The 25,878-nt window shown below is 33.5% G+C and overlaps 1 protein-coding gene across 1 annotated transcript in view; it reads right to left on the minus strand.

Moving 5' to 3' along the window:
• Positions 1–11,083, minus strand: part of LOC129227481 (mitogen-activated protein kinase kinase kinase 13-like) — a 30,368-nt gene extending 19,285 nt beyond the window's left edge. The window contains exons 1-5 of the mRNA XM_054862052.1: positions 10,962–11,083; positions 5,893–6,209; positions 4,789–4,972; positions 2,852–3,043; positions 367–525 (exon numbers count right to left, since the gene is read on the minus strand). Coding sequence (XP_054718027.1) covers positions 367–525; positions 2,852–3,043; positions 4,789–4,972; positions 5,893–6,209; positions 10,962–11,083 — 974 coding nt within the window. The remainder of the gene's footprint in view (positions 1–366; positions 526–2,851; positions 3,044–4,788; positions 4,973–5,892; positions 6,210–10,961) is intronic.
• Positions 11,084–25,878: the final 14,795 nt, after the last annotated feature.

The raw sequence follows: 25,878 nt of genomic DNA on the forward strand, positions 1-25,878 counted from the left end.
GTAATTTAAAATTAACACTTCTAACTTTTCAAAAATAAGAGAATTTGTGACTCCAAAATTTCTCTAATATTCTAAGGATATTTGACTTCAATATTATTCTCTACTTCAACGTATCAACCGCATTTAATTAATTTATAGTTAAAACTAGCTTATAAATTTAATGCCATAAACATGCTCAGCAAAAGAAAATAGATTTAAAAAACACTTACATGAAGAAAAAAATGATGAAACATGTTTAGTATCAAAACAGATTTAAGTTTAAACATCCTAACAAACAAATGAATAGTATTCTAAGAAGCACTTCTAGTTATTTAAATTGAAAGGTGTTAAGACAAATTACTACTTTATCAAAAATATGAAACTTACCAAACATCAACTTTCTCTGAACACGGATCGTGACGTATGACTTCTGGAGCCATCCATGCTACTGTACCAGCAAATGACATTTTAGTGCTGATGTCATTCAATTGTCGACAAGTTCCAAAATCAGAAATTTTCAGCACTTCGTTCATGCTAATTAGCACACTAAGTTAAGAAGAAAGTTAGAATGTCATAACAAATATATTACAAATTTCAAATTATAGTACATATTCATTTACAAAACAATTGTTAAAACATAGGTATATGAGATTGTAAAGGGAAACAGTTTTCTATTCAACACAGCAAACACATGGTATTAACCAAATGATGTTTCTTTGATTATGTTAAAGAAAAAGACACAATAAAGTAAGGAAAAATTATGTCTTTATAGTAATGATTAATGAAAATAATCAACTGCTTTAAATAAGATAATTTACTTCATTCCAGCACAATGTTAAAGTTCAAATATCCAAATGTCAATTGTAAATTATTTGAAATTTCAAAAATATCTTGCTAAGAAGTCATTGGAACAGGCACATCCTTTGCGAATCAGTGGTAGGGGGGGGGGGGAATGCCTCCTGGATCTTAGAAGGATAATGTAAATATCCATTTGTATATATTAAGTTTTTTTTTTTTTCCAAAGTATTGGGTGAACTCGTTAACTCCCCTCCCCTAAGAACTTTGACTGGCCTGCATCAAGTTAAACAAGTTCTTGAATATCTTTAATTTGACTGAATTAAAAATGTTTAAGTACTGTGATTTAACAATATTAAAGATAGCGGTAAAAAAATAACTTTTGTAAATATTTTCAATTAAATAAAAAGCAAAAAGCAATGCACTCCAGGAAAACTAAAAAAAAAAAAAAGGTTGACAAATCATGCATTTGGAATAATAATAATATTAAATACTGAAACTAAATGAAGAAAGTTTCATACAGTTTGAAAGAATAAATTCAGGTTGTAAATGAAAAAAAAATATAAAATAAGAAATACCTTTTACATGCTATGCAAAGAATTTCATACTACTAACAACACCTAAATAAACGAAACATAATTAAAATATGGAAACAATGATCTTCTAATTATTTAAAATCAGAATACTAATAAAAATAAAAAAGTGCAATAAAATAAAATTCAACAAAAGCATATTTTTTACATAAAGAACAATCAAAGAAAACTAATTAATAAAGCACAATACGTGAAATACATAAACAAAGAAAAAAGAAAATAAAGTGGTTTCAAGTAATGACTGAAGGAATCTTTTATAATTTAAGAATGACATAGTTTTGCCCCACGACAGAGAAATTAGCTGAAAAAGACATCATTACATAATAGTTCTTCAACTTAAATCTAGTCTCAATTTTTTCTAATGTCATTGAAGAAATTTTATTCTAATGCTATTTTTTTTATTTTGCTTCAAAACAGCATGTAACTTTTTCTATCTTTAAAGTTTGAAACTAAGTTCCATAAAAAAGACCCACACATTGCAAATACTTTTTAAAAAAGTCGAGCACTGGTCACATTAAATATCTGTTTCTGTACCTGTTTCAAAATGTGTATATGTTACTGTGAAAGATCGAAACCTGGTAAACGTCGACATTCAGAGAGCAAAAACATCGGCCAAAGACCGAATATTTTTGTGAACATTGACATGCTCTGATTTTGGTCTTTCACAGTTACATATATATTGTATAATATTAAATAATGATATTTCTAATGTTTTCAGCAAAACTTCTAAGCATGTAAGAGTTGTGATGTGCAACTTGCAAAATTAATCACAAGGAATCTATTTTTCTTGTGAGCTTCAGGGTGTAAGTAGTTCAAAATCAGTAATACTTGTATCACCTACTAGTGGTACCCCGCACGGCTTTACCCATAATAGAAAATTAAAAGGTCTTTTGGTTCGCTTGTACATTTACAAATAATGTATGGTGAATTTTCTCGCCAATTGGCTTGTACCCATGTTACGGTTCCACGTTATGATAATTTCGTAACTTACTTGTCCACCTTATGATACTTTTGTTCTTAAAATTGGATTGGAAAAAGAACCACATCGAATTTTCGAAAAATCGCTTTGAGGTGCACACCCCCCTTTAGTGCATACTAACTTTGTGCCAAATTTCATTAAAAATTGGCTGAACTGTCTAGGCGCTATGCGCGTCACAGAGATCCTGACAGACAGAGATCCGGACAGACAGAGGGACATTCAGCTTTAGTATTAGTAAAGACAACCAGACTCACAACTTTATACATTGGTAAAGAGGTTTCTTGAAATAACTAGTGAAACAAGTGAATGTAATTTATTTTGCAAATCTGATCATTGCCTTGTTTTATTCACATTCATTGCCTCAAATAAGTAACCTGCAACAGTTCTTTCTAAAGAAATTTTAAATAACAATGACAATGCAAGGAAGTGCTGATATACACCTATAAGCACATAAGGATTAAAATGGCAAAAACTTTTATAGCAAAATTCATTTCAAATTTCATACTTAGGAGACTTGAGATCTCTGTGAACTATTTTATTTTGATGCAAGTATTCCATTCCAGAAACAATTTGTCTGCACCAATCCAAGGTTTTATCAGGAGGTATATCTCTGTCACTCCGCAACATTTCATATAGTTGTCCATATGGGCAAAATTCCATGATTATACAGTAACAAGGTGATTGAATGCATACTCCTCTAAAAAAAATAAAGGAATGAATTTCCTCATTATACAGTAGCAAGGTTACTTAAAGCATATTCTGCTAAACTAAAATAATAAAAAGAAAAGAAAAGACAATTGAATGCTACTTGAAATTTTATCTCAGTTTGAAGTATATAAATAATATTTAAAAAATAGTATTTTAAATGTTTTTTATGGCGATCAGTTCCATTTCAAGAAATTTATCAGTATTTCAAAGCATAATTTCATCAAAAAAATTTCAAAAGAATGCATAAGGCTTATTAGACCAAGGAAATATTTATTAAAACATTGAAATATACTTTAGATTGATATGCAAACGTTTTTCATAGCCCAAAAGGATAACAGCAACCCGTAATAATATTTTTTCCTTTTTATGTAACCCTACTTATGAAAAAAAAAAAAAAAATCAAGTTTTAATCAATAAAAAATTGAGTTATTTTCAAATTGATATGGTAATAAAACAATTATTGCATATTGACATTTATGTTTTAAGTATCATAAAAACTTTTTAAGTTAGAAAAATATTTTTAACACATTGCTGCTCTAGTTCAATTTCAAGACGTCATAAAAAAATGCAAGTTTGAAATTTTTATAAAGATAAATAGAATAATTCATGTTTTATCTAGTTCGATCATGAGACAAGCTGAGTTTTATTGAGTTCACTTTTAATTTCATTCTCCTTGGCCCATTTCCTATATTTCAGAGCAGAAAAAAAAAGTTTAACTGTGTTTTTCTTGAAACAGCAACATTTAATGAGTCTCACTCTCAGTATTGAACTAGGGCAGTGATATGGACAGTGAATTTAATAATTGTGCAAAACACACACATACACACAAACAGTAATTACAAATGTATGATTGAAGATAAAAATAAATTTAAGTTAAGGAAAACTGAACATATTTTTTAAAAAGTAATAATTTTGCTACCTATCAAAATATTATTTTATAAAAGAAGAATAAATTGACCGTAATTTTAAAGAAAAAAAACATAGATTCAGAATCTAGTTTAACACAAGTACAGTACCCGCCACTAATAAAATCACTGGATTATAAAATCAGCCGCTTATTAAAATCAAATCTGGAAGAACAGAATCATTGCAATACAAAAACATGTTAAAACCATCCTTTAATAAAATCACTATCGCTGTTTTACAAAATCAAGCTTTTGACTATCAAACATAAAGAATTGATAAATAAGCACCAAAAAGTCAAGGAATCGGTCTAAGAAGATGAGGAAATCTCAGTGCCGAATTTGCATCTTCAATAGATGTCAGGAAAGGTCTTGTTGATATACAATACACCAGAGCAAAGAGGAAAATATAATGTTGAACATTACAAAACACGTCGTTAACTTTCAAACAATATTGAAACAACAATACACCAATATTTTAAGAACCTTGTGCAAATACAAAAAAATGTTCCTGACATTTAGTTAAAAAGACAACTGTATTTGAAATACACAAAACAAAAATAAATGAAGTAATTCATTTCGTTTTGAGAGTATTAAAACTTCAAAGCCTTTCATTTTTTTAATGTAAGCATGCCAGTTTATAAAATCAAATGTCCTCAGAAAGAATGGTTTTAATAAGCAGTGGGCACTGTACAATGAATAAAAGTTTTATGTCAGTTAAAAATATCAAATTCAACAAAACAATTATAAATAAACTTAAAGTTTTCTATAAAATGTAAATAAGAAACAAAGAAAATTAAAATTGAACTTTAGTAAGAAAAACAAAGCTTACTTAAAAGTGACGATATTAGGGTGTCTGAGATGTCGTAAGTGTTTTATTTCTGTTTCTTCCTTTTCACGAACTTTCTTTACAGCAACAAGCTCTCCCTCCAGTTCTCCTAAAAATACTGCACCTTGGGCACCACTTCCAACCCATTGCAAATCCTGAATATTTTCAAATGGTATCTCCCATTCATCTAATAAGAAATATGTAAAATTCAATACACGACTGGAATATATTTAACAATCTCTGGGAAACACAATTGACCACTGACAGATATCTAGCATTTTGATAGTATTAATAGGTAGATAATAATAAGGAAATCACACAGACAAACTGACATGGATCCTGGGAGGTGGGGGCGTTATGACTGTACTTTAAATGGCTAAAGATAGCCTAGCTAAAGACTGTTAGGAGGACTTATATTTTGAAAAATTCATCCCAGAACCATACTTGTGCCAAAAATGACACTTATGCCTATCCTCTCACGGAAATGCTCTCCCTAAACCAGAAGTTGGATCTGCTCTTGTATACAAGATAAATTTTACTCCCATAAATACAAAATGCTTTTATAATTAGAAAAAAATAAAAAGTCAAGCTTTTTCTTGCTTTTGATTCTGCAGTTAAAAATAATTCATATACAAACAGGCGGTTAAAATATTTTAGAAACTGTTGATGGTTCTTGAAGTTTCCTGGTTTCAACAGTTCATTAATAAACTATATTTTTAAGGCTCATGCAAGCTCTCAAAACAAGACTAAATCATTTTGAAAACTTATGAACTCATTATTTTGTCATTAGAGGGAAATCATGGCTTTGATATGAAAACCACGGCAATAGGTCCCTGACTGAGAAAAATACCATTAAAATGCTTTTTGTACTACACCCATTGACAAAAATGGGGTCAGGGGCAAGGCAATAACAATAGGGCAAGGAGGCTCAACAATAGAGGCAGGAGCTATGAGGGATATAGTAACCCTCCTCGTCTTCTGGAGAATCATCAGCTACAGAATACAGTTTTTCTTATTCAAAAATAATTTTATAGTTTCTTTAGCAGGTGGTAATAAGAAAATTAGTATAACAGTCAGTAAAATATGAAAACGTATTATTATATTTACCAGCATCACTATGATCTGCACCAGCTGCCTTTCCTAAAATACCCCATACTGGACGTAGACACACTAATAATCCATCAAACCAACCATTTTTTGCTCGCATGTTTGGCATAAAACTGGCGGCACCTTCTAAATTAATGGGTGAGCGCACTGTTGTAAGTGCTGCAGGACTGCTTGTAGAACTTGTTATTGCTGCTGTAGAGGAAGCAGCCCCAGTAACAACAGGTGTACTGCTTGAGCGTGCAGGAGGCGAAACTATAGCTGAACTTTCAGGAGTTGTAGAACATTTAGAATGTTCTTCATCTTTAATACACAGCAAACTGTAACAGATAGAGAAAAACTAAAAATGTTGCATTTGTGTAGAGGTCATAAATGAGAAAATCAACACAATGAACACACAAGTGGCAATTTTAAAATATTGAAGGTGTCTGTTTTAAGGTTTTCGAGGAACACGTTTATCATTGTAAAAAATGAAGCACTAATTTTATGCATTACATTTAAAAATAAATAAAACTCATTCATAGTCAAATCTCTCGAATTCGCCCAATTTGGAACAGAGCAATTTCAGGTTTATAGAATTTTGCAAATTTTAGGTCATTGATTTGCTTACTCATTTTTTCAATGCTACATTGCAAAATTATCACCAACATTTTTCTAACAACTATTGCATACATCAAGCTGAAAAAATATGTGATATGTAATAAAACTAGTCTGGAATGAAAGTTTTTTTAAATGTAGTTTAATTCATGATTTTTAAAAACTATTTTTAGGCTTTTTTTTTTTTTTTTTGAGGCCTCAACTAATGATTGTGCATTATTTTAACCTGTTGTAAAATATGGCATTTGATCGATTTCAGCCTTTGCTTGAAATTTCAAATCTCAATACAGCTATTTTGAAATTTAGGCCAACTTTTCTTATGTCACAACTTTTCAACTGTTTCATTGATTGTTGTAACACAATATTTAGATTTTTACAATATATTAAGACAGGTATGGGCATATCCAGAGAAGGGCAAGGGAGGCAGCTGTCCCCTTCCAAAAAAAGAAACAAACTTTAAATTGCTACAATTTCTGAATTTATCAATGAGTTTGGCTGCAGTAAATTTGTTACTGAGTTTGAAAGTACCTTCTTTGGGAGCCCATAGAAAAGGGAAAGTTATTGGTGTTATGTTAAGTTAATACAGCTATCAATTTAGAATGGCATTGCTTGCAAAATTTTGGAGGGGTGGGGGAGAATAGACCAGTCCCTGACAACTCAAATGATGGACCAGCCCAGGGTGGCTCAGAGCTTAATTTTTGGGAGGGCGGAAACTCTCAATTTGCGAAATGGCACTTCAAAAATCGCCAAATGATTATAATTTTGCCGAATGGAACTACAATTTTTGCCAAATAATAATATTCTTACCGAAATGTCAGAAAAATTTTGCCGAATAAGGAAAATTTTGGGAGGACACAGTGACCTTCTACCGGGGCTCCCCTGGGCCTGCCCCTTTCCATGCTGAGCTAGATACGCTCTTGAAGATATGAACAATATATACATGCAGATTTAACCTTAAAATAAAAATTGATTCTTTCCATAATCACCATTTAAGACTCATAATGTTATCTACGTTTTTAAACTCCAGATTAACACTTAATTGTAAACTTCATTGTTTAAATCTAAAAACTTTTTGATATTAGACAATTGCAGATTTAAGTTAACGAAACTAAAAGAGTTAAAGTGACCTTTTCCTAGTTGTGATGGTGATTTCACCTTTTCTACAATATTCTATCAGCTCTTCCCTTTTATAAAGGCTGGTCATTTAGGGGGGAAAGGGGGGGGGGAGAAAGGGTCCCACCTGGCTTTGAAAAATTTATGTTTTTACACATAAGTAGGAGCTGTTTTTTTTTTTTTTTTTTTGATAAAAATTGCATTGAGCCCTTAGGCTCCGGGAAAAATTTGAAATGACAAGCTTGCTTTTGTCTATTGTTTTGCCTATGTTGCTTAATTTTACAGTTTTAAAATAGATAAAACATATCACATGTATTAGAATATCAACTTGAATTTTAGTGCCTTTAAAATTTCAGTGCGTACTATGCAAGGCATTTGGTGCATACCTACCAGGAACCTCCACTTCTCCTTCAGGGTGGCGACAGATCAGGGAAATCAGGGAAAAGTCAGGGAAATATCAGGGAATTTTGAAAAAATAACAAAAAATCAGGGAAAATTAATTTTTGGAGGAAAAAAAATTTTTTTTTTGCTTTACAAAATTAATTAATCTTAATTCCCTACGCATTTTCCACCAATTATCTGTTCAAAAAAAAAGTAAAATTAATGAGGTGCGATTATACACTGCCGCATATTTGTGCATCTTTTTTCCTCAACGTTAAAGTATTGAATCTTACTTATTAACCACAGGATGAACTCCTAAGATTGTTTTTGTGTCTGTTAGGTTGTTTATTTTACCTAGCTTGAAATTTCTTTTTACGCTTTCGATGCTACGTAAAATAAACAACTATACAGGCAAAGAGGAAACCTTCAATTATGCCTTATCTCCTTTGCCTTTATTCCATTGTCTTGAAGTAATTAGCGTACTCTAATCACGATTTCAAGAAGAAAGCTTTGTTTTTTGAATTAATACTGTAAAAGCTTAAAAGTTATTACTTCTTCGCATTTTTAATTTAATTGCTAAACTGGAACTTTCAATTAAAAAAACTTTGTTTTTTGCCGTTATACTATTTGTTGTCACTGCAGATTATAAAGGTTTTCTTTCCTTCTGACTTTAGTGATTCTTTAATTTTATAACCAAGTTGTATTCTTCTTTTATATATTTTAAAATTAACTAATTGCTTTTTTTTTTCTTTTCTTTCCCTTGCATTTCAAAGTTGTTTGTTACAAAAGCAATCTAAGATTTTTTCTCGTTACATACTGAAATAATTTGAAATAGAGTTAACTTGTGTACTTAAGTAAATATCTTTATTTTTTTTATTGTTAAAATACTGTATTCATTCATCAAAACCTATGTTTTTGATTAGAGAAAAGCTCCCTATGAATGGTTGTCAAATGGTTTCATCTGTTTTGCATAAATATGTCAATTAGTTATATAAGAATAACTACATCTATTCTTTCACTATTACTTGTTAGTCTTGCAGCAATTATTATACTGTTTGAAAACTTAGTTCAAAATAATTTCAATTACTTTTTAGTTCTATCATAAATGCACATGTTCTTGAAAGTAATTTTAATAGTTTCTTAAAATTCTTATGCTAAGTGGTTTCTGGAAGTAAAGTATTTTTTTTTTTTAATTTTCTATAATCTTTCCATGTATAAAAATTTAATATGCTGTATTGTAGGTTGTTCCTCCTCCCCCCCCCCCCCAAAAAAATTGTCTTTTTTTTAAAACCATTTTATTAAAAAAAGTAGCATCTTTTTAAAATATATATCTTTAGTTCAACAACTTTACATAATTTAAAACGTTTAAAATACTGCATTTTGTACAAACATGCAATGGATTTCAAGTACAGCAAAGAAAGAAAACCATTATCATTGGTCACGTAAATCAGGGAAATTTGGTGAACTTAATCAGGGAAATCAGGGAAAAGTCAGGGAACTTTTTTTCACAGTTCCTGTCGCCACCCTGTCCTTTTACTTCATCGATTAAAAACAAATGTTTCTTCATTTATCTATATACAGATCTTATACATTATTTCTCTAGCCTGCTTTTCTGTAGCTAAGCGAGATCCTCTAATTCCTTTTTCAACTTCCATGATTTAAGACTCATTTTAAAGCTTATTGTGCCGGCAAATGACGGATTTATGACTAATATATAACTTTTGGCAGACTTCCTGATGTTAAGGGATTTTTTCAAGAAAGGATAAGCCAAGCTGGAAATCAACAGAAATTTCACAAATCACAAAGCAGGAAAGATACAATATAAACTTATGTTTGTATTTAGGGAAAACTTTAGTAACTCGAAACAATACTATTAGCAGTGAGTTAAAAAAAAGGTTTTTATACATTTCTGCATTATAATTCTAATTCTACAGAGAACTAAATAAAGGAAACTTTTTCTAATGTTGCAATAACTATTATAACAAAGCTTAATTATAACTGCGAACATATTCTTATGTTTTAAGGATGTTCTTGGTTCAAGTACAACACATGAACATCAGAAAACATAGAACACAAAAGACTGATCTCAGAAAAAACATCTATGTTTCAAAAACATTGACATGAATGTCACACTTTACCTCTCAGCCCAGACTATAATTTTAACTGTCCTGCGGTATAAAGGCATTTGCTTCATATTGGGGAGAGCCCCTTCAGAGAGCAGCTATACCCTGAAAATGTTATAAACATTGCCAAATATGTTCAATCTCTACCAGGGTTGCGAGAGTTGAGAACAGCAAATACGGGACAGGCTTTTAGGAGAGAAATTTCCAGGAGTGAAATGGGAGGGGGATGGGGGGATTTTTGAGACGTTATTCATGATAAATCTGAAAAATTCAATCGCAACAAAGCATTAAACCTCACAAAATGTCGCCTATCAAAGTATAAAAATCGTTTTCATTGCGATTGACAAGCTTGGGCAGAGATATATTTCCAACCTTAGTCAATGAGCAAAGAAGAAGCAACCATTCGGTTCCTCATGGTCTGCCGCCAAAAAACATACAAACCAAACCAAAAGGAAACATAATTTTTGAGGTTGCTGCCACATTATTTTCTTATAATTTCACATTTTTTGTTATACTTAATTTTTTCTCCCTTAAAATAATGTCTCGTTCTATAAAATATTGTTATCAGCTAGAATACAGGACTTTAGCTGTCCCGTATGGAAGTTCCCCGGGACGCAGGACAATTTTTCAAAATACGGGACTGTCTCTTGAAATCCGGGACGTCTGGCAACCCTGATCTGCACATGGTTTTATATAAATCTGTAATCTCTCATGGACATGCACAAACCGAAGTGCCAAGTTCCTCAAAAGTAGTTTGCAAAAGAACACAAAGTGATTAATATGACAATATATGGTCTTAGGCAGCGTCAAATTGTAAGTTTGGAAGTTTTTAGACAGAAAGTTCAAGCATTCACTTACCTCTTTTGAAAATCTTCCCTTTCACTGCTACTGCCCATAATTCCTAAAGAACCAGGTGATGTCAGACTACTTTCCATGGAGCTAGGAGTTTGAATTTCAGCCTTTGGAATTGTTGCAGACATTTTTCGTTATGTTTTCTTCTTTCCTAAGAGAAAAAGAAAAGATTTAAAAATTCAACTACGTTAAAACTGTTAAGTACATAAGAACTTTGTTCATACAGTGCCTCATATTCACTGTGAAGAAAAGAAAAGCAATTAACTGATTTTATTGTTTTCAATTCTGAGTTAGAAGAGTAATCGAAAGAGTAAACAAAGAAGAAATATTTTCGTTTTCGGTGCCGAAAGCCCCGAAAACATATATGGCGAAAAGAAAACAAAAACAGAATACTAGTTACGGTTAGCGGTGAAGTTCAATTTAGTGTTCGGAAATGAGCACCGGTATCACCAAGGAGATTCAGAGGGTATATTCGAAAAGAGTAACCGATTAATCCGTAACTAACCATGCGCCTTTTAAGAAAGTTACAAGCACTTTGTAAGCGTTTATTTATTTTTGTTATTATTTTTTTCAGCGTACTTTACCTAGCGGCATCTGTGGTGTAACCCCAATAAGTTTCCTTTTTTGCAAGGAAGGCGGGGTCGCTTGCAAAAAAGGGAAAAAAAATGCTCTACGCATACTTGTGTGGTATTCTTGTGTGGTATAGCGACAGTTTAAAGCGCTTATCACACGATGCAACTTTTCACCCTATTCCATCCAATACCGGACTAGTCCAATATACCTCAGGTGCTTCGGCCAAGATTGACGTCATCATTTCTATTGTTCCCCCGTACGCGAGTTTAGTCCAAGATTATAGGTTCCGAGCAATAAAGTTGGGTAGAGTTGGCCTTTCGACCAATAGGAAAGCATCTGAGTGCACGGGCAAATCCAACATGGCTGACTGCTCGAATCCGAAGTAGAAGACTAAGAAATTTATTAAATAATGGACTTTATTAGCGAGAAAAAATGTCTATGAGATGTTAAAAGTCCCTTGTACTGCATGAAGATTTATAGGATATGGTTAATGAGGGAGTATTTTCAAGGAATTGATTAATCAGCGATTGCCGAAAGCATGCATACTCCTTACATACGGTAAAGATATCCTTTTCGATGTTTATTTATTTGCTTGATATAGTGCGTGAAAGAAAAATCTTAAATGCTGTGATACCTTTAGTTTTATTGTTGTTCGTGCTGAAATTTCGCCTGTAAATTTGGCTAATTCTTATATTAATTCGTAGTTTTGGTTAAAGGTACATTGGCGACAGTACCGGTACATATCGACGCCAAATGATTGTTTACATTTTACTGAATCCTTGTCAAATTACTGGAAAAAATAACAATCTTAATTTGATTATTTGCCGTATTATTTCTCATAGTGTGTATGTGCGAAATGTAAAACTGTTTACATAAAACAGTATCATATAAAAAGTAGGCTGATGTTTGATACATAATTTTTATATTAAATGTTTGTAAAATAGTTTTTGAGGTGTTCTAGAATAGTGAGAAATTCTTAATTTCATAAGATTCAAAAACAACTTTTCATTTTGCAGTGCTAATAAATCAATATTAATCCTGCTTGCAAATTATTATCATTTTGTCTTGCTTTTAGTGTTAAAAAAAATTAAAATTAATCTATGTTATTGCTTTATCATGATTTAAAAGCGAGTTTCTGAATCATTTTGTAAGAGAGCTGTACATAATTTTTGCTTCTCAGTTACAAGGATCCCTTTCAGCCATTCATTTGTGCAAATGAATGAAGAAGGATATGAGAAAGACTGTTTAGTGAAATCTTACCATTAAACGCTAGCTGGTTTGTCGATATTGACAGGTTAAATAAATTAAATTATCTGTCATATTGGTTAACTTGCTGGTTAATCTTTTCATCCTTTGAGTTCCGGTGCCAAAGTAATTGAAGAAAACCACAAGTCACTGAGGCATTTACAATTGTAATAGTTCAGTTGGTGATATCTATGTTTTAATTCAAGAAAAAAACCCCAAGTTTTTCCCATTTGAAGAGAATTCATTGCATTTAACCAAGAAGAAATGAAGATTTGAACCCAAGCATCATTACTTTGAAAAACCTAGAAATGTATTCCCTCTACCAATTTTTATTACGATTTCATAGTATTTTTTTTATTCTGTTCTTTTATTATAGTTTATGCTATTTTTTTAATGAATAGTTCTTTACCTGAGTAAAGCATGATTGGAACATTTGCTATAGTTTTTATATTTAAAATAAACATTGTTATTCAATTTGGTGTACTTGCTGTTCATGTCATTACTTTGCGAATATGTTAACAATGTTGCACCAATTATTTGGAAACTATTCGGTTTCCGGCTATTTTTTTTTTAACAATCCGGTATCTGATCCAGCCAGCCCACACCGTACGGGATATCTGACAGATTTTTGCAGGATATCCAGTAGTTAATCTGATATTGATATGGGGGTTATCCGGTATATATGTGGGGATTATCCGGTATGAAGTGGGGTTTGATGGAAAATTTTCAATTAAATGGGATGATGTAATAACTTTTCATGTTTCCTTCATCAAGTTTTGCCTTTAGTAGTTAAGATAATAATTTGCATTTTTTAAGACTCTACCTGAATTTTTTGAACACAGTAAGATTTCTTAAAGTTGATTTTTTAATTATGAGTTTATTAATTTCTTTTTTAAAAAATAAACATTTTTAGCACAACTCGTAATGATGTATTTTAGATGTTAATTTGCATTTTTTATGACTATGTAGGGGGAAAAAGGGGCACATGTGTACATGGCATGTTTTAGTAAGATAACCTCAAGCAAAAAATATTTAAAATTCTCAAAATATGACAGTACCAGTCCTACCTCTTGGTGACATAATCTTTGTTTTAGCGGGTGTTGTATATAATTTTACCAATATGTCCTTTCCTTGTAAAAACATATTTTAAACTAATTATGGAGCTAAACTTAGCTGTTGCAAACAATTATATGAACGTGCAAGTGAATTTATGACATAACTTTTTAAATTGACTCAACTTCTTTTGAAAGTCAGCTGTAAGGTAGATAAGATGGGGTTACTTGTGAATATAACATCTTCCTGCATATGTGAACACTTTCCATACCTCTTCCATAATACCTGTACCTCAGAGCCAGACTGATGTAAGTCCAAAAATTGTGATTTTCAATTCGTTCATTATTATATTGTACGTAGAATCCTATTCATTCCGCATCGAGCCATGTGAATGCAATTCTAAAAAAAAATTATATTAATTTGAATTTTTGGCATCTTGAATTCAAATTATGTTTTTCGCAATCACGAGCTTGTGTGTGTATGAATGCGCGTGTGTGTTTGTGTAGGCACATGTATGTGGGTGCGTGTATATGTGTATGTATGCATGTGTGTGCGTGTTGTGTATGCAGTGCTGTGTGTGTAGGAGTTCGTGTGTGTGTATGTAGGCATTTGTGTCTGTGTTGAGCGCATGTTCAATCTTTTGCATGCGGCAGACAAAAGTTTTTCCTCTCGCCTCTAAAGTTACAATTATATGACTTAAGTTGTTCTGACCTGAGGTACAGATATTAATATTAGGGTTGAAAACACTACGTACTGGTGTGTGTCGGAGTACAACTAGTTTTGGGATACAGGAGTCAGAGGACCAAAAATGTTTTCAAAAAATTCTGTGTACAAGCATGGAGAAGGAAAATCATTGAATTAGTAATTTAAACTTTTTCATTTTGTAAAATTTTTGACCTGAATAGGGAAAAAATAATCTTTTACTAATAATAAAGATGAAAGTCTGTGTCTCTGGATCTCTGTACGTCTGTTACACGCATAGCGCCTAGACCGCTCGGCTGATTTTTATGAAATTTGGCTCAGAATTAGTTTGTAGCATAGGGGTGAGCACCTCGAAGAAATTTTTCGAAAATTCCATTTTGTTCTTTTACTATTCCAATGTTAAGAATATTTTACCAAGGAAATTATCATAAACTGGACAAATAAATTTCCAATTTATCATAACATGGAACCGTAACATTTGAGAGCAAATGAACACATCAAATTGGCAAGAAATTCATCATCCATTATTTGTAAATATACACCACCTTTTATTTTTCTACTACTGGCAAAGCCGTGCCAGTACCGGTACTCAATAAAGTAAGACAAAAGGGATGAAAATAAGGAATTTCTTCCGAAGCTGCAGAGTGGAAGTACGACTAATTTTGGGGGTGCAGGAGTCGGAGTTGGAGGCTCTAAAATTTTCTCTAGCATTTCTTTGTACATGCATAGAGAAAGAAAATCATAAAATTAAATTATTCAAACAATTTTTCATAATGTACATTTTTAATCTGAATAGGAAAAATATAATAAATTAACTTATGAAGTAAAACAAAAAAAAAAAAAAAAGATGGAAGTAATGAATTTCTGCCACAGCTGGGGAGTCGGATTACGACTAATTGTATGGTACAGGAGTCAGAATTGGTAGCTAGGCATTTCCCTTCAATTTCGCAGCATTAGTAAAACCATTTGCATTTCATATTCCTTTCATTTTGGTTCAGTCATGTTTATCTCTTGTGTCAATATTCAGGTCTACGAGATATAGCATTTCAATTTTAGTGATAGCTTTTTTATCTATTCCTTGATACCAAAAATTGAGAAAGTATTCAAAATCTGCACAAATCCCCCTCCCCCTTAATTTTTTTTAGGTGATAAAAAATAATGTTTTCTGTCATTCTGAATGTTAAAAAATTTTCAGTTGTTCAAAAAATACTTTTAAAATAGTTAAATTGACAAATACCTTTTCTATATACATGTTCACCACCAAGAACTTTTTCCAACTGTTTGTTTGAAGCAAATTCACCTTTAAGTTAGGGATTTATCTTTGCCTTAAATTTTCCCTTAGAGGCTAATGTTACATTCCTTTGATGCGTAAAAAATGGAACAAAATATATTTCAAATCAAAAAGTAAAATCTGGAAATGAGGTGTGCTCGCTGAAATTTTTCAAACAGAAAGTTTGTTCAAATCTGACTATTCACCCAAAAGTTATGTGTGTGTGGGGGGGAGGGGGGCAGCAGATTTCTAAATTTATTCTGTGGGAAAAAAAGCCTTTTTGTTATTAGAAAATTGATATAAAATTAATTTACTTCAGCTGTTAGTCTTTAGTTAATTAAACCTACATTAATAGCACTTTTTTAGGAAAATTTTAAATTCAATAAATTTCTTCTGCATTTCTGCGCACAAACGAGATGAAAAAAAAATCATGGAACTAAATTATAAAAGCCATTTTTCATAAGGCATTATTTTGAATCTGCATAGGGAAAAATTAATAACCAAACAAATGAAGACAAAAAAGACAATTTTTATGCAGTTAAAATTTAGCACCTTTTTTTACTTGAAAGTGAACAATGACAAGATTTTTATTGAAAAAAGGAAGGAAGTAAAAAAATAGCATACGGAACAAAAAAAAATGTATCAAAATAAAGTCCTTTTTTCAAACATTATTTACTAAAACTATCGGCGATGAAACAAGTAAAAAAAAGCCCGCATGAAGAGATAAAAACTTATTTTAGCAAACCAAGTATTTGTTTTGAGAGCAGACGATCCGAACTTTTACGGCAACCCACAATAGTAACGATGACGTCATGGTTTAGAAACAAGTCTGAGCTCTGCCAGTGTTGGCTGGTATAGAGGATAGCGCGAACTTCAGCGTTGCTTGGACTTGTCTCATGTTGGATCGTGTGATAAGCGCTTAAGTTAGCGAATTTCGGAACTCCAGCGCTCGAATACGCTACCTTGCGGTGATTTATAAAACTGCGAATGCAACTAAAACTTTGCCACGTTGCGTTCCATGTGTGTCTGTTGACGTAAACACAGGCAGTTTGTTCTGAGTATTTATTAACGCAATCGATGTGTCTTAGTTTGCTTTCAGCTACAGAAATTAATTCGTCCCTTAGTAGTATTCTCGAGCTCCTCAAAATAATGTTAGTTTTCATTATTTCCTTAATAATAGGTGAAAGCGAAAATTCTGGATTAACAAACTTGGATAACGTTCTACAAGGTAAAAATTTTTATTGTTTTGTATAAATTTGTAAGAATATGGGAGTTTTTTTAATCTTAAATTAGTTAAACTTACCATATTTTACAGCAGCATTTAGTTGGAATGGACAGAATGCAAAATATTTTCTTGAATATATTATCGTAGAACAAAATGAATAACCGAGAAAGAATTTACTTTATTCCTTTTATTCTCAGCTGAAAGGTATCGCCAAATTTGTTTAGGGTTATAATTTTGGCATTGTGCGAGCAAAGTAGCCTTGGCGAGATTTCGCGTTTTTAGTTAAACCATTTTCAATTTTTATCATGAGTGGAATAAAATGGTAGTAAGATTACAGAATTCGATAAGTAAAAAGAAATAATTGTCAATCAACTGAAAAGAAAACTACCACCATATATCCGTGAGAATTTTGTTGATGATTTGCATAACATGACACAATTAAATCGTAACTCAGAAATTAGAAAAATCGAAACAGAAAATTTTTAAATTAACCGATTCGGGAATTCAAGAGAAATAACTCAGCTACAAATGGAAAACAAGCGCTAGCCAAAGCAAAGCAAAGAAGTATAGAAGTATCATCTTCTTTTGGTAATAATTTGTAATGTCATATTAAATTTTCTAGCATTAATTGTTATTCTTGTCAGGCCACAATTATTATTTAGTTTTATCAAGAATTGATAAATATCGAATTCAACATCGTGAAAATGGCTGCTTAGAACTACGAACTACGTACTTTGCATTAATGTTTGACGTTTAGTAATGCTTCTTGAATTCTCATTTCTTTCTACGTGGGTCAGAAAATCAACAAGACTTTGAAAATTAATTTAAAAAGAATAAAGCGAAACAATCATACGTACGAACAAAAATCACAACACTTTTAGCATTTTCTTCTTTACCATGTGCGTTTGTTTTAGTTTTCAATTCCGCCATTAGACTGTGACTTCAGTGCCCCCTATAGTTCGTTGGAGTTGCGAATATGCATTGAATTACAAATTTATCTTATAAGCGCGTTCTATGGAAGACTTTTCCAAAAAGCATATAGGGGAGATGCGGGCAAGATGGGATATCTAACGTTTAAAGGGCAATAAAACTGAAACCATTGCATTTAAACAATCATATTTATTTCAAAATCTTCCTTTGGTAATCAGTTTTTAATTTTTTTATAATTTTAGGAACAATCATAGCGTAGTTATTATTCTAGAGATATAAAAGTAAAAAAAGCCCCACCACCCCGTCTTACCCTCTGGTTCGGGTAAGATGGGGTACCCCTAGGGGCAAGATGGGGTACAGCATTTCACCTACTTTTCCTGACAGAATTCGCAGGAGAATGTTGCTTCATCGTCCTCATCATCCACTCCAGCACAAGAGCAATGTGCCCACGTACCACAGAGAGAACATTTGATCCAGCCTTCATTGGAATCTAAATAAAGACCGCTGCAGTACAAACAAGGGGTATTTTCAATATCTGCATCACTATTGTTATCCGATGATTTGCGATTATCTATCGTTTTTTTCTTTTTTATGACTCCTCTTTTATTGGGTCTTCCTTTTTTATCCTTCGTTTTCGTCTTCTCCAATTTTAATTGTCTAATTTCTTTTCGTTTTAGTTTATTCTCTTCCGTGACCTGCTTTCTTTTAATCGTTTCTTCCAGTTCTTTTTTATACGGTGACTCAGTAATAATGGCTGTTCTTCCTCGTTTACGAGTCACGCGTGAAGATCTACGACTTGCTGGAAGGGGTAATATTTGCTGTGGACTAACAACAGAAAATGTTGACTGTTGTGGAGTAGTTGGTCTTCTGTCTATTTCTGTATCATCAACCCACGTGGAACATCCAGGTTGAGGACTCGACGAGGTAGCAGAAGTCACCGTAGGTGTCTCGTGAAAAGTAGCTGATACAGGAACATTATTAATGGTTTTGCGAATTGCCTCTGTTTCAACCCCGGTAGATAGAAGTGAGGCACGAGATGTAGTTGCATTAGTAATAGCAGCTTCACTGGTATCCAGCACAGGTAATACGTCAACTTGCTGCGTTTCTAACTCAGCAGGTGCTGTGACTGCTACATTTGTGGTCGCTGAAGTCAGTGTTTGAGTGAGCGGAATATCAGTCACCAACGAAGGAGCAAAGTCGGTTTCAGAGAAGACCGTCGGATCGTAAGGCCAAATTCCGCACTTTTTGAAGCCATTTACAGCTGTTGCCATGGTAGATGTTTCTATGAATGCCTTTCCAAAAATTTCTGCAACTTGCCGCATTGTTACAACCATCCCTGGATTGCTGCGAAGCCAGGTCGTAATTTGCCGATCGTAATAATTGCTCAACGGTCTCATATAAACAACATCGGCGACCTGAAGACGATGAGTTGTATGTGGGGGGAAACATAAAATAATTACCCCATTGGCTCGAGCTTCATCTATTAAATCGATGTTTTTTGTATGGGTGCTATGGCCATCCAATAATAGCAAAACAGGTCGATCTACTGTGGCCCCACTAAATTTCACAAACTGTTTAAACCACCCAAGAAACAACTCCGTGGTCATCCAGCCTGAGTCACTAACAACTCCCCATGCTCCAGGGGCAGCATTAAGCATTAACTGTGGATCCATCCTCTTCCTGGGAAACACCATCATAGGGGGCATGTATTGTCCACTGGCGCTGAAGCATATCTCTACTGTGATTGTAGTACCTCTTTCTGCAGAAGTTAATGCCCCTACTTGTTTTCGGCCTCGTTTTGCTATAATTTTGGATTTAGTCTTTGGTACAACTGAAACACCAGTTTCGTCGCAGTTATAAATGCGGTCTGGTGTAAGATGGTGTTCGTCATAGATATTGCCCAAAAAATTAAAAAATTGATCAACAACTATTCTGTTGAACCCGGCAGCACGTGCAGCAGAAGTGCTTTCGGGTTTTCTTATTGACAAGTCTGGGTGTCTGTTCAAAAACCCTTGAAACCAATCTTTGCCGGCTTCTTGTTTTTGAACGTTAAAAGGATGGACTTTATTATTTTTTACTGCTAAATTGTACGCTAATGCTCTTAAGTCTTTGGCTGTAAGTCCGTAAAGTCTAGTCTCCATGTCCAATATATAGCCACAAAGCTCGTCCTCTTCTTTTTCTGTGAAAACAGGTTGCTTAGGTCCTAATGAAACCTTTACTTTAATACTTTTAGATGGAGATAGGGCCAAGTTCTCCCGAGCTTTTTTTACTTTTCTTTCTAGAGTAGTCTGAGGAACTGAAAATGTCTTTGCTGCTAGCATATACCCCATTTTCTCTTCTAAAACAGCTTTAACAGCTTTTTCCATGCTCTCTTCCGGCCACTCGCCTCTATTTGTCTTTCTCTTGTATGTTTTCACCATGCTAAAACAAACAAGTCCGCCTATGCATTACACAGCCAAGCCACATGCATATATACAATCACAAACATACATATAGAGCGAGAGATACATTAACATTAATCAACACAAAAGCTCGAACCGTAATAAAAACTTAGAGCGGGCAAGACGGGGAACACATACCCCATCTTGCCCTCATGGGTCTTGATGTATTTAAAAAAGAAAACAAAATAAACAACACACAAGACAGAAATAAACCAGTTTTTACCTGTTAGCGTAATATTCGGCGCATGCGGATAAACTCTTATCTCATTTACACTACTATTACTTGTATATTAAACACGTACTAAACGAATTGAGAAAATAAGAAGAAAACTTGGCGAAATCACTTTTGTTTCGATAACCTAAAAAATACGTGTCGCACGAATCACATACGAGAGTGCACTGGAAGCCGTCGTGGTGCCACATCGTCTGTGCGAGTTTGAACGTGTTCGCGCGACTAGAAGGTTATAATAGACCGGGTGCCCCGTCTTGCCCGCCACCCCATCTTGCCCGTATCTCCCCTAATTAAATAAAAATCTACGTAATTTGTTACTCAGAAAGGAGAGAGATGTTAAAAGTAATCTAAAAGTTCAAATAAAATTTTTATCAAAATATAAAATGAATCTGAAATGAACCATGCCAAAAATATAGAGTTAAAATGAAAAAAAAAAAAAATCAATAATTATTTTTCTCATCCTCAAACACACGAAATGTGTAGAATTTCTTTTTTCGCTGCTGGCTTAGAATCTAAAATTAGTTTTTAAATGGAAAAACACATTAACACGTAAAATTGCTCGTATTATCAAGGAAATTTGAAAGGGAGTACTGCGACTTACCTAGTTTGGGTAAACTTAATTTTCTTTTGCATACAATTTTGTTCAAGATATTTTTCCTATAAGTATGACATAAATAAAAACTGCGTGTTAAAACAGAAAAGAATCGGAATTCAATTACTGATTCACCAGGAACGCACCTCACTCTGGCTGTATTTCGTACAACATGCGTCTACGAAATCCACGAAAATCCAAAAAGAAAAGAGAAAGAAATAAAGAAAACCACGCCAATGAGCCTGCGGGATACAGCGGAAGTGGCAATAAATGCTTGTTTTTATTTTGCCAATGGCAATTTGATGGACCAAGGAGAGGGGCTGAATTTCAAGGTCACAGGACCCAGCTGGTTTGAAAGTCGGAAGGGACATTTCCCCGTTTTGGACGGAGTAGGTGACACAGCAAAAAGCAGACGAAAATTGGGTACCTGCAGTTGTTGCACGAGGTTCTCGTGTTCTGAATTGACTCAAGTGCTGAGAAAATTGCCGATTACTGGGAATATTTAAGGGGAGAGAATGCTGCGTTTTATAAAATCATTATCTTTCGGAAAAAATTTTGTTGATATGATGCGAGATGCAACAACTGAGAAAAAAGGAGAAGGGTCTTTCGGGAAGGGGGGGGTCCGGACCCCATGGACCCACCCCTTGGCTACGTCCTTGGGTGCAGTAGAAAGGTTGGGCAAGTCGAAAATGGCAAGGAGGCTGAAGCAGCCACTGAGAGAAGAGGCGCCAGTTTAGTAGCCGGGACTTATCTCCCCCATAAAAAAGAAATTTTGTACTACGAATGAGGCGCATCCCCTGATACTCGCGTAAATCCGCCCGTGGGGTATCACAGGAAGATAAGAGGGATGCCGCTAATTAAATACCTAGACTATCACTATGTATCTGTATATAATAGAGATAGTCCGGGTGCCGTGCAAAAATTCTAACTTTTCAAAAAGGACCACAAACGGAAAAAATTGGGGACCCCTGATTCTAGCTAGCAAAATATCAACAAGTCCTTGTCAACAAAAATTGGAACCAGCGCTTCATAAGTCATTCAACAGAGCGCTTTGCGAACCCGCTCTGTCGAGAAAAAAAAAAGTCCTTTCTGATGCAAGGATGGTTTTCCATAAAAGTCAACCCCTTTGAAAAGTAGAGGGGAATAATATATACCCCCCCCCGATAAAAAAAAGTAATTTTGACTAGGTAATTAGGTAATTAATCCTTTACTTTGGTCATGCTTATCCGGCCCAAAATCACAAAGACTCCCCCAAGAGGAGATCCCCTAAAAATAATAAATACTCTCAAAAACGACTCCTAAAAATTTCAATGGCACAGATTGCGCGATTGTGCCATACCTCACCCTCTTGCTTATTTAGAATTCAATCGAACTTTGATTCATCATCAAATAAGCGAAATCATGCACCTAATCATTCCATTTATTTACATTTTCATACAAAATATTTCTGAATAACATTTATAACTCTTCACGAAAAGTGTACTACTCCATCAGGAAACGAAAGGATAAATTATACTCAAAGCTGGTGATCATTCCAATAATGCATTTGGCTGACAAACTTTCGCAGAAGTTCCTCGATTGATGCCAAATGTCATTCAGTCGTCAGGGGGCGTAGGGTGACCTTGAAACGCAGGCTTTTCCCGAAAGAATATTGATCTGAGAGTTGACGATTCTTAGTATTTTCCCGGCTTTGGCAAAGTTAGAGTTCCTCGGAATTTCGGTCACAGGAAAGATGTTCTCAATTTTGTCTCTTTGTTAGATCTGTTATCCCCCCTCTTGCAATGCGTTTCGTCTAAAAAGTATATTAAGTAAACAGCGATTAATATAATTTTAATTTCTGCTGTTGGCATCGATCAAGAGAAGGGGCAGTATCCAGAGGTGGGGGGGGGGGCTGATGATTCGGGGGGGGGGGATGATTCCCATGGGCGCCGAGAACCAAGGCGGACCTCTCGTCAATTGGCCGCCTACGTTAAAAAATTATACTACCGCGATTCTGAGCCGTTGTCCCAAAGGGTCGGGCCAGAAGTTACCGGCTAGGCTAACAAGACCTCTCGTCGGCCCTGATGCTTACCCTTTCTGAAGTTTTTCGCTACATGAAATGAACTTCGTAAGAAATAAAATAACGGATATAATTTTCTATTCATAACTTTGTAAATGCATTGAGGTAAAATTGTCCAGAAATCGAAAAAAGGGAACAAGAACAACATGTCAAATCGATCTCAAATGACGAAAAAGAGGGAACTGTTTTAAAATATTTTTTTTTTAATTTTATAATAAAAAAAAATTTTGAAAAAAAAAAAAATAGAACCGACTTCAAAATTGCTCTAAAAAGTGAAAAATAATTTTATTCTTTAAACACCATCGATAATACTTTTAAACATAATTTTTGAAGTTGGCGCAAAAACGATCGATAAAACCATTCACAGCCATAACTCAACTACAAGTATAAATTTAACCACGTCCAGTTTCTTCACTACCACATGCATTACGCATTGATGACAGCATATTTGAGTAACGATATAAATGTTTCGTTCCTAAGTTTGGATGATTTTTTGATAAAAATATGAACGAAGCATGGTTACAATGGATTTTACTTTTTGTTTTTGCGCCAACTTCAAAAATTATGTTTAAAAGTATTATCGATGGTGTTTAAAGAATAAAATTATTTTTCACTTTTTAGAGCAATTTTGAAGTCGGTTCTATTTTTTTTTTTTTTCAAAATTTTTTTATTTCATTCTTTTTAGTGTAAATGTAGATATTTCAGTAAAAGTAAGAAGTTACCTAGTAAGAAGTGCGGCTCTATATCACTGTATTGCTTTAGAAAAGCCTTTATTCAAAATTATCATTACAATTACTATTAATGTTACAGTTATATGGCACCAAACTTTTATAACAATGAGTTTCATATTGTCGCGTAGATGAAGATAGCGAAGACAATGTGAAAGCCAAATGAAACGAATACTCGTTAGTCTCAACTCGAGATCTTAATTCAGAACCACGAATGAACGTTACATCTTCTTATATACAACTTGAAAAAGTGCTGGAACTTTTCAGACTTGAAAAGATACAGAAATTAATAGAACATTCGAGAAAATACGGAAAACAGTAGACACGAAATTTTAGTAAAATTCACTTTGTCCTAATCGGGATTTGAACCCAGGTTGCTCGTGTGGGAGACGAGAATTCTACCACTGAGCCACCGTTATCCACAGCTGAGAAGTGCGAACTTTGCTACAATATCATTTTAATCATTTAATAGGGAAATTTACTGTTTTTTGCCCATAACTTTTTTTCTAAAGAACAAATATGGTCAAACAAAGTAATGGGACCTAAGTTGAGCCATCCTCTATCCATTAAAAAAAGAATCATCAAAATCGGTTCACTAGGTGAGACGCTATGAGTGGACAAACAAAAAAAAAAAACATACATACGGTATGAACTGATAACCGCCTCCTTTTTGAAGTCGGTTAAAAATTGATGCGTTTAGTATCCAAACCAACTCACGCCCACGCCATGAAAGTGTTTTTTTAAATAGTAATTTGATACTCTTTTCTTGATACTATCAGCCTCAAAGCGATTTCAAACGAATCCCTCTCAATCAAGTCGTAAACCGCTGCAAAAACCCCGTTTTGTTTCAAAATCATCCGAATCCATACGTCTACCATATGACACTGTGAAAACGTATATCAACAACATCTCTACTGTTAATTTCTTTGCGCGTCTGTCCGTGTGTGTGTATTTGTGTGCTGTAACCGTATCTCCTTCCTGGCAATGTCTTCCAGATTAACACTAATACCGTTAACCGTTGGATGCTGGACATCAAGGGCAAACCATTTTGCCTTGACTCCTTATAAACCTTAAGGGGCAAGACATCCAGGGATAAAAAACATTAAAATAACTGGCCACCCGCCGCAGGCGGCATTGAGCCCCCGCAGGAGGTGAACGGGGGTTTTCGAGCGAAGCGAACAGAGGGCCGAGTCCCTCTAGTCATTATAATAAACTGTTTTATCAACCCGCATTTTTGATTGTACAGACTAGTACATGGCATAAGGTGGAGATATCACATGGATTTAATCGAAATTTGAACGGTAAACTAAAAGAAAAGTCAATTTAATTCAAAATCTGCTCAAATAAAATTATTTTATCTAAATAATTAGACAATTCTGTTAATTAAAAAAAGAAAACAAAAAGAAATTGGTACTTTAAATGTTATTTAAACAGAGATATATATATATATATAATTTTGGGAAACCTAAATGTTTTTTCTCTCTCCTGTAAATTTGTTTTAATGGATCGAGCTGGTTTGATACTTATTACCTTAATTTAAATTTTTAAGTGGAATTTTTTAATTATGAAATTTTAAAAGTATTGATGCATACATAATAGAAATAAATATAATATCGTCAAACATTAACTCTTAAATACAATAGTATTTAAGAGTTAACATTTGAGAATATTTTTTTTTTCAAGCGTTTCAAAACAACCAGGTTTGAAAGGAATCATCAATAAATGTTGGCATAAACGATTATAGATTATTCAACTTAAATTTATAAAAACTGAATCACAAGTTTTCATTTAAAACTAAGTCATAAAATGAAAACATTTTGAGGACTTATTGCAGCATCTAGTAGCTGCGTTTTGGCATTAGCTCAGTGCTTTA

This window comes from Uloborus diversus, chromosome 8, assembly GCF_026930045.1.
Source record: "Uloborus diversus isolate 005 chromosome 8, Udiv.v.3.1, whole genome shotgun sequence".
Lineage (NCBI taxonomy): Eukaryota > Metazoa > Arthropoda > Arachnida > Araneae > Uloboridae > Uloborus > Uloborus diversus.